This window comes from Bos indicus x Bos taurus, chromosome 1, assembly GCF_003369695.1.
Source record: "Bos indicus x Bos taurus breed Angus x Brahman F1 hybrid chromosome 1, Bos_hybrid_MaternalHap_v2.0, whole genome shotgun sequence".
Taxonomy (NCBI): Eukaryota; Metazoa; Chordata; class Mammalia; order Artiodactyla; family Bovidae; genus Bos; species Bos indicus x Bos taurus.
In genome coordinates, this window is record NC_040076.1 from 97,066,779 (window position 1) to 97,076,717 (window position 9,939).

Genomic DNA, 9,939 nt, shown 5'->3' on the forward strand with positions numbered 1-9,939 from the left:
CACATCCGGTTCCGGGCGTTTCGCGGCTACGCGGTAGGCTCTAGGACCCTGGAGGTCCAACAGCAGCCTGAGGGTAGCAGGCTGGTGCCTAGAGACCCCGCTACTTAGCATGCCGGGAACACCCGAAAACAGGGAGAGTCTTGGCTAGGAGACTAAGGGCTCGCTTACGGAGCAACGCCTGTCGTCCTCACCGTGAGCATTCTAGATAGTCAGCATCTCGCGCTCGGCCTGCGTTTTGCGCGGAGGCTGAGCGGCGCTGCCCTGCGGGCCTCTTTCCAGGAGCCAAATTGTGCATTGTATGCTGGGGCTTGTAGTTAGTTGCTCGTCTTCTCCCATTATCCTCCACTTCCTTGAGGCCCCAAGAGTGGGAACAGCTACTTTGTGTACTCGGGCTCTCGGCCACGGGAATTTTGGAGCTGAGACTGATCATCCTTTTTTATTTTAGGTACTACCCGAAAGCTCTTAGGAAACTATGAGTCTTGTTTGCATCAGCCAACTGGAGCCCAGTATCCAGGATACCCTTACCTGGTGATATGGAAGTCTGAGATGCAAGAAAGCGGCGCCAAGTAGTAGGGCACACTGGGCATGCGCTTGGGGAAAGGTGGGCTTTATTCCGGAAAAGGTTCTGCTTGTGGACTGCTGCTGCTGTTGCTGCTAAGTTGCTTCAGTCGTATCCGACTCTGTGCGACCCCATAGACAGCAGCCCACCAGGCTCCCGCGTCCCTGGAATTCTCCAGGCAAGAACACTGGAGTGGATTGCCATTTCCTTCTCCAATGCATGAAAGTGAAAGTGAAGTCGCTCAGTGGTGTCCGACTCTTCGCGACCCCATGGACTGCAGCCTACTAGGCTCCTCCGCCCATGGGATTTTCCAGGCAAGAGTACTGGAGTCGGCCTGTGGACTAGAAAATATTTAATGCAGTTATTTGCGTTCTATTCAGATTTTGTACAGTGAGGGAACCTTGGCAGGCTACATACAGTCCACGGGGTCGGAAAGAGTCAGACAGGACTGAGCACGCAGTCAACCACAGTGAGGGAAAGGTGTGCTAGTTATCTCCGTGATTTAAAAAGACGTACAAACGGTACCTGCTGATAAGTTAGGGTGAGTTCTTTCGTGCTACTCGCGGACATCAAAAATCTAAGAAAACCAAAACTTAACAATTTTTTTTCTTGTTAAAAGTTGTGTCAGGACCATGAGAAATTTACTCACGACTTTATTTTAAAGAACATTGTAAACTTGTTTTTTTTTCCTCGAGATTTTTTTTTTACAACCAGATTTTGTTTGCTCTCCTTGTAAATTCTTTTTTCTCGGTAAGAACCATGTTTATGGGGGGTGGGGGGGAGCCCCACAACCGTTAGGTTTATAAGGGAAAAAAATGAGGCTAATTCTTTCTTGATTTCGTCTTGTCTCTGAGTATAATTTTCTGATTATTTTTGTCGGAACCCTTTTCGGTAATTTATTAATTTAGGCATAGCTGTGAGTCTCTACTAGGTTTCAAACAGATACGAAGTATATGAAAGTGCGCAAAACATGATCTCTGGCGTTTAGAAAAATCAACAATCTCAATGGGAAAACTAATGGAAAACCGAATGACTTGTAATACAGAGTGGTGAGATGACAGGGTTTACCAGTTTTTACCCGGCGTTTAATTACTCTTACTAGGCTGTACATTATTTTTTCAGTATCAGGTTGTGAGTTGAATTTAAAAACAATTGTTTAAAGTCTGGAACCCTTCTTCCACGTGCAAGCCATTAATAAGAATATTTGTTAAACAAATAACATCCACGTTGAAAGTTCAAATTCCCAAGGTACTGCAAATTATCAGAATTTTGCTTTTTAAAAGGGTAAGAAAAGGAGGATCACAGGCTCCTGTTAAAAGAGAAAATATACGAACATTGTTTCCGCCCGGTTTCGAACCGGGGACCTTTCGCGTGTTAGGCGAACGTGATAACCACTACACTACGGAAACCTATCTGCGAAGGGTGGTTGAGAAACTCCCTCATAGTTCTCCATAGCTCTGTTTTACCATGCGGTCCACAGAGCTAGCCGTAACTTTTAACAAAAGAACAAAGAAACCCAAACGGGAAATACCCATATATCCAGTTAAACAGTGCTACCATTTCTGGAATTTACGTACATTGTGTTCAAAGCCCCTAGTTAGAAACTGGGCACCCGTTAGTTGGCCCTTCTTTGAGGTTTACTTTCTTCTATGGAAAAGAAGTGTATTAGCTTGTTTGTTGCTGAGTGTCTCGGGTGTGTTCTGGGGCTTTGGCTGGCTAGGAAGAGGCTACTGCGCTTGGGTCCTGGAGTCCTCGCTCACGCAGGGGCGGTGTGGGGTGGGGTGGGGGTGGGTTACCAAACTCCCCAGCCCTGAACTTAGCTTCTAGAGAGAAAGCGACGCTTTCAGCCTCTGGTTTGGTTTTGAATTTCCTTCCTTGCTTCTGTACTAGTTTTAGAGAGTACTTAGTTTTAAAATCTTCTATAGGGTGTGCAAAATTCAGGTTTTTGTTTTTTTTTTTTTAAATCAGACATCAAGATGCACTTTTTGCCGCACAGCGTGCATTTTCTAAGCCTGAACTTCTTATGACCTAAGTAATATCGTTTACCCTGAAAAGAAGCAGATACACCCTGATACCTTAAAAATCAGTAATTTTTTAGGGAATGAGAGTGAGCTTCCGTATTACACCGGGGGTGGGGACTGGAGGAGTAATCTGATGGGATTACTAAAAAAAATTTAAAAGTGAGATGGCACTATTTCGGTTTTGAGTACACTTTGTTTAGAAACCACGGGGAAAGAAACAAAGTATTGCCGATTATGTATAGATGTAATTTATGTTAAACCCACTTTAAATCCTGGCACTTTCCCCCTTTTTCCTTTTAGAAATTGACAAAGTTCTCTTTCAAGAATTTGAAAAGCATGAACCTTGCCCCGCCTTATACGACACTTTCCTGGTTCAAATCTCTGCACCTTTTGTCGATTTCAAGGGCGCATCTGATAACTTCCCGCAGGAGCCTGGACAGGCGTGTATGTATTAACCAGAATGTAGATGGTAGAGTCTGCCTACAGTGCAGGAGACCCGGGTTCGATCCCTGGGTCGGGAAGATTCCCTGGAGAAGGAAATAGCAACCCATTTCAGTATTCTTGCCTGGAAAATTTCATGAAGGCGCCGGTATAGTCCATGGGGTCGCAAAGAGTCGGACACGACTGAATGACTTCATTTTAATGACGTTCAGAAATAAAAGGTTTTACAGCTCATGGAGGTATTAGAGATAGCCTTTTGTGAAGCCTTTTTTAATTAAGCTTTTGGGCAAGAAAGTCAGGTTTTCCTGATATTGGTATTCCTGGATTCCAAGGGGGTGAGGAGTGGTCCAGGCCGAGTGAGACGCAATTGTAGGTGGCACTTTAGAGCGCACTTTGCATCCATTGAGTCCTCTGCCTGGGACTCTCTAGCCCCCAACCCCTCCCCCGGTCCCCTCTACCCCTTCCTTATTCTGCCCGGCTCAGTCCCGGTGGGGCGGTGCCAGGGCCTCTATGACGCGGGGTTCCAGGAGCTGAGACCCCGCACATCACTTTCCGCGCTCTCCGCGCAGCCCGCAGCCAGGGCAGTCCGAGCAGCCGGGAGACAGGAGGCGGCGGCGGCGGCATGAGCTACTACCAGCTACCAGTGGTGATCGACAACGGCTCAGGAGTGATCAAGGCGGGCCTGGCCGGGTCCCGGGAGCCTCAGTTTGTCTACTCGAACATTGTGGGCCGCACCAAAGGCCTGACGTGCGGCGTCGAAGTGTGCGTGGGAGACCAAGCGGAGCAGCGGAGAAGCTCGCTTTCCATCAGGTACCGCCTTCTCCCGGCGGGCAGGACCAGGTGGAGGGGAAGGCAGGAGAACGCAGAGGAGGGACCGAGGCTAGAGAAAGGATAAGAAGCGAGTAACGAGAGTCTCTGCCAGGCAGCGTTATTGCAAACGCTTGAGCACAAATCTCTGAGGGTACCACATACCTAAAGAGTGAACATTATTTGCTCTTTGTATCTATTCGAATATATTCAAATGTATAAACATTATCGTTCATAAAATACAAGTTCATTTAGAAATGTTAATTCCTGGTACCTTTGTCATTTGGGCTATTTGTTTTCAGCTAACTGATATGAAAACTACTATTATGTGAAGATTTCCCTATTTTCTTTTTAATTAAAAAGGGTATTCCAAAGGGGCAGGGAAGATGGAAATCAACAAAAAAATTTCAGAGGAAGGTAGTTAGGCTATTTTTGCTGGCAGTTACCATCTCTAGAGGCGCTGGCAGTCACCGCCCATAAAGGGATACTGTTAATAAATATGAGGATTAACCCAGGTTTGAAGAGAGTAAAAATTGGTAACATTTAAAGCTTCCATTTATATTATTGCTCTTCTTACAGCTACCCAGTGGAACGTGGTCTCATTACTTCATGGGGGGACATGGAGATCATGTGGAAGCATATCTATGACGACAACCTCAGGCTAAAGCCCTGTGATGGCCCAGTTTTGATTACAGAGTCAGCACTGAACCCACTGGCCAATCGGCAACGGGTCACTGAGGTGTTTTTTGAATATCTGGAGGTTCCTGCCTTCTTTATGTCCGTCCAGGGGGTGCTAGCTCTCTTTGCTGCTGGCTTCACAACTGGCTTTGTGCTCAATTCAGGTGCTGGGGTTACCCAGTGTGTACCCATCTTTGAGGGTTACTGTCTGCCTCATGGTGTCCAGCAGCTAGATCTGGCAGGTCTTGACCTCACCAACTACCTCATGATGCTGCTGAAGGAGAATGGCATCATGCTGCTTCGTACTTCAGAAAGAAAGATCATCACGGACATTAAGGAAACCTATTGCTATGTGGCAATGAACTTTGAAGAAGAAAAGGCCAAGAAAGCTGACTGTATAGAGAAGATTTACCAACTACCTGACGGGAAGAGGTTCAAGCTCCATAACCAGCTCTTTTATTGTCCAGAGGCCCTCTTCTCTCCAAGTCTTATGCACCTTGAGACCCCTGGCATTGATAAGATGTGCTTCAGCAGCATAATGAAATGTGATGCAGATCTGAGGAATGCTTTTTTCTCCAATATTATCCTTGCTGGGGGATCAACCTCTTTCCCTGGTTTAGAGAAACGTCTAGTTAAGGATATAGCAAAGATGGTGCCTGCCAACACCCCTGTGCAAGTTATTGCTCCCCCAGAAAGGAAAATATCAGTGTGGATGGGAGGTTCTATTCTTGCATCCCTGTCTGCCTTCCAGGACATGTGGATCACTGCTGCAGAATATAAAGAAGTTGGATCCAATATAGTACACCAGAGATGCTTCTGACTACAGATAACATGGTTAGGAGAAAATGTTTTGAGCATATGTGATAGAAAACTTTGGATATTATATGTTTCTGGGAAAACAGAAATTATTTCAGTTACTTGAATGTCCATGTCTCTCCTGCATTTCTGTAATGGGGGGAAATAATGGAGAAGCAGTCAAATAACAGATGCTTACTGAGTTGAACCAAATTAAATGCTCATGCTAAGTTGCTTCAGTTGTGTCTTCACTCTTCATGACCCCATAGATTGCAGCTCACCAGGCACCTCTGTCCATGGAATTCTCCAGGCCAGAATACTGGAGGGGGTTGTCATGCCCCACTCCAGGGTATCTTCCTGGCCCAGGGATTGAACCCATGTCTCATATCGCTTGCATTGGCAGGCCAGTTCTTTATCACTAGTGCTACCTGGGAAGCAAGTTAAATGCTAGAGGAGACATTATTCTTGGCCTTGGAGATCTCACATTTCCTTTAGAGGGAGAGAGCAATTTGTGGTACAACATAGTATGTGCCAAATGAGTGATATAGCTTTCAGTTTGTTGAAGTTTATGAAAGGAAGGTTGCTATGAGGGAAGATTTCATAGCAGAGGGAAGCCATCATGAATAAGGTAGCATTAGGATGGGCATGGCAGGGTGAAAAAAAAAGGGCAGATATTCAGAAGAGCATAATGGAAATGAGTAAGAGTCTAGATATGAGGATGAACAAAGCATATTCAAGGCATGTTTAATACATTGGTTTAGTTAAAATGAAGAGCTCTTATTGAGCAGACTAAGAGCAATGACTAGGAATGTAAATTAAGGCCAGAGGCTGGAAGGCTTTGTTTTAAATGTTGTATAGGCAAAAGATTTGAAAACAGGAGACATAAAGAAATTAAGATGAATGTGGTGGTAGTTGGGAGGATAAATTGCCCTGGGAAAGGCCCTGTAGATTCAATGATCAATTAAAAAGTTATTAGTCTAGATATAAAGAAGTCAAGTCTCACACTCAAGATTATAAGCAAGAAATGAAAAACTGACAAGTCTTGGTGCTTAATTAGTTATGAAGGGGAAAGAAGGGTCTGAAATGACCAAGATGGCTGAGAGAATGTTGGCAGTGTTGACATGACTCAAAGTGTAGTACCTGCCCTGTGCAAAGCACTGTGCTAAGCACAGTAAGTGCTCAGTCAGGGGTCAGATTGTGTCCTGTGGAATCCAGCAGTTCAGTGTAAGAGATGAAATTCATACCCGCTACAATAAGATGCAAAGTGGGTTACTGTCCTAAGAGAAATGTGAAATGGGGTTTCATAGGAGGGAAAACACCTTGAGTGCTCAGGAAGACTTTCTGATAGATTTGGCTTTGGGGCTGAACTTGAAGCTGGAATATAAATCTAACAGATTGCCTATCCCTCTGAATTTAGGGGCAGTATATGTGGATTCAGGTCCAGGCCCTGCCAGCCTATCAGCTGCATTTCAACAAATTGTTTAAACATTTTGAATATCAATTTCCTCATTGGTAAGTGGGGTTGCTAATCCTGATCCCTATCTGTTTCACAGGGTCCTTATGAAATACAAACGAGATAATGATTCTATAAGCGCTTTCAAAATGTTACTTTGCTTATAGAATTAGACAATTTATAGGTCCAGTTCATGCTAATTCCTCCGCAGAGTCAAAAATCAATTGTGTCCTTCAGCGCACATTATATTACTTGAACTTTCATTGATCACAATTTATGCAGGCTTTTCTTTTGGTTTGCTTGTCTTTCTCCCTTACTAGATACGTTCTTAGAAGACGAGTTGTGGGCTTTCTCTTCATCTCTGTCCCCTTCCCTCATGACTTCTATAGTAGGTATGCAGATATAGAGAACTGACGAAAAGCACACTGATGGCAGAGGGGAACATTAGGGCAAAAGGCTCCAAGGTGTACAAATGATGGTATGTACAAGCAGCAGGAAGTAATTCAGTTGGCCTGAAGGAAACATTTGTGAAGAGGTGCATTTCATTTTTTTAAATGTGTTTCATTTAAATGTGTTTCCCACTTAATTAATAGTGATTGTAAGCCAAACTACTAGATAGCATATGGTGTAGGATTATCTGAGAGCAGTTTTTGAACATTTGGTGAGGTACTCACTAGATTCACAAGCACTGTAGAGAGAATGATCCCAACCCCCTCACTTCAGAGTTCTTAAAGTACTTTTTTCCTATAAGAAATCTCAGCCAACGCGTTACCTTAATTTAAACTTCAACAGCTCAGAGAGATGGGCAAGACAAGTAGTATTCTCATTTACAAATTAAGAAGCTGAGATTTAAAGAGATAAAGAGATAAAAATTTAAAGTGATTCCCAAAGTAGTTTACTGGGTTAACTAACTAATTTAACTGTGGCTTCTTAGGCAGTTAACCCAACAACTAGCCTGGTATAGACTCCAGCCTCTTAGGATTATGGATGATCCTTTTCGGGAAATCTAGGGAAGGGAAATGTGAAAATTTTCGTTTAGTAGTTTTCGTTGTTCCCGTATCAAATCAATCCCCATAACATTTTACTTTTCTCTTATATAGAGGTGCCAATAGTAGCAGCTCCATGGAGTTTACCCAATTGAAAGTTCAACTTTTAAGATCAGCCAATTATGTGAAAAACAGCATGGTACCAGCGAATATGAAAACCTGCTACAATTTATGGTGCATTGTTCTTTCTTAACGTGATCATGACACATCAAAGCAAAGTCCATGATTGAAAAGCCTTTATTTCCTAATAAAAGGGAGATTCAGTTCTTAATGTTAAGATCAAGAATGAAGTAGTTATATGTAATAAAAACATCCTCTGCTCAAAAAGTTGAGAGGACAGTCTGAGGAGAACAGGTTAGGATCTCAGAGGCAGCCTAATGAGCCGAACCAAGATTCTGATTTACTCGTGCTGCTAGGGAATTTATTAAACCTCTCTATCAAATGTGATGATCAGAACTGAGCATCATTGTATTGGCCCTGAATTTTTTCTAAGAACTCCATTTCTTTAAGATGATATCGTGCGCCGTACCTGGCTTTTAAGAGGTGGAAAACAGCGCTCAGAAGCACTCAAGTTAATTTTCAAGTCACAAGGTCAGACGTCGGAAGTAAAATATTCAAATCTGCGGATAAAAAACGTGAGGTAGGGCGGCGACTATCCTTTTGGCCGGAAACAGAACTTTTGAGAAAAAAAAAAAAATTGCGAGACCGGTTATCGCGAGAGCCGCTGTGGACAGGCTCGGCCAATCAGCGTAGGCGCCGGCTGCTGCATTCATAAGGAGACGCAGCCGGCGGCGCGGCGGGTTGCGGAGGGTGGGCCCCGGGTTGGTGGCAGCCATTTCTCATCTAACCCTAATTGAGACAGGCGTAGGCGCTGTGCTTTTGGTTACCGCGCGCTGTTTTTCTCGCTGACTTTCAGCGGGCGGAAAAGCCTCGGCCTACCGCCATCCACCATCCAGTCTGCAACAAACAAAAAATGTCAGCCGCTGGCTCGCTCACCTCTCCCGGGAACCTGCGGTGGTCCGCCCGCCCAGCCCCAGTGCCCCGCCTGAGGCCGCGGTCGGCCCGGTGCTTCTCCGGAGGTGTCCATTGCCGCCGTGAAGAGTTGGGCTCTGTCAGCCGCGGGTCGCTCGGTGGGCCGAGGCATGGCTGTAACCGCAGGGAAAGGAACGGAGTGGGGTCCCCGCGCGCGGTGCGCTTCCCTGAGCTGTGGGACTTGCACCCGGGACTCGGCTCAGACATCTGCAGTCTGAGGGACTGCGGGGGGGCGGGAAGTAGGAGGGTAGCGGGGGGGTCTGTTTTCTCCCTAAATGGAGGGGGTCCGTCTGTGTGCGTTTGTCTTCCCTGCCATCAGTGGACTTCGAATCTTGCAGATTGGACCGGAGAGCGTGCAAATAAACTGTCAGAAGGACAAGTGGAGGCAGCTCAAAAATCCGTCCAAATGAATGGGCAATGAGCCGAGTAGTCGGCTATCTTACAGGGTTTTTTTCCTCCTCCCCTCCTTTAGTTTTATTGCCCTTTATCAGTGTATCACAACCTAGTTCCTGCTCTGCAGATTTTGTCCAGGTTTTTTGCCTCTGCAGAACTTGATCCCCATCAGTCCTGGGATGTGGAACAGCGGTGATTTTTTGTATGTGTGTGTGAGATCATTAATTCGTATTTGTTAACACGAAGATCTAGTGTGTTCTCAAAACAGTGGAAGTCATATTCTTTAATGGTCGTTGCTTTTCATCTTTGTCTCCATCTTTGGATGCAAAGTATTAAGGGACGATAGGAATTTAAGAAGAAATCTATGCCCCCACGCGCAAGAATTAGGTTTCTTTGCCAAAAGGGAAGGAAAAAAAAAGAAAACGGCCCATTAGGAAACAACCAACGTCATCCTGCCCTCTTGTCATAAAACCTAACTTTCAAGTTATGTGAGGATTCATCCGAAGTCAATGAAAACATTTTAATTGGCGAGTAATTGGTTTAGTGTTGTAGTGGTTTCTGCTGTCCAGGAGAAGTGCATCAGCCATATGTATAAATCGGTCCCACTGTCTTGAACCTCCCCCAGCGCCCCACATCCCACCCATCTAGGTCACCACAAAGCACCAAGCTGAGCTCTCCGTGCTATACAGCAGCTTCCCACTACCTACCTTTTGA

General features: G+C 45.1%; 1 protein-coding gene and 1 non-coding gene across 5 annotated transcripts; one reads left to right on the forward strand and one right to left on the reverse strand.

Annotated features, from left to right (window-relative positions):
- ACTRT3 (actin related protein T3) lies at nucleotides 1-5,540 on the forward strand. 4 transcript variants are annotated; one of them, XM_027541603.1, is made up of 5 exons: nucleotides 1-33; nucleotides 446-601; nucleotides 2,881-3,024; nucleotides 3,591-3,831; nucleotides 4,408-5,540. In XM_027541603.1, exons 2-5 carry the CDS (start codon nucleotides 586-588, stop codon nucleotides 5,324-5,326), a joined length of 1,320 nt encoding a protein of 439 aa, XP_027397404.1. In that variant the 5' UTR covers nucleotides 1-33; nucleotides 446-585; the 3' UTR covers nucleotides 5,327-5,540. The 4 variants fall into 4 exon arrangements, with proteins under 4 accessions (XP_027397404.1, XP_027397392.1, XP_027397413.1 ...); XM_027541591.1 differs by lacking the exon at nucleotides 1-33 and adding an exon at nucleotides 51-192; XM_027541612.1 differs by lacking the exons at nucleotides 1-33; nucleotides 446-601 and adding an exon at nucleotides 68-445.
- TRNAV-AAC lies at nucleotides 1,896-1,968 on the reverse strand. The gene has a single exon. It is a non-coding gene; the product is annotated as a tRNA-Val (tRNA).
- Nucleotides 5,541-9,939: the final 4,399 nt, after the last annotated feature.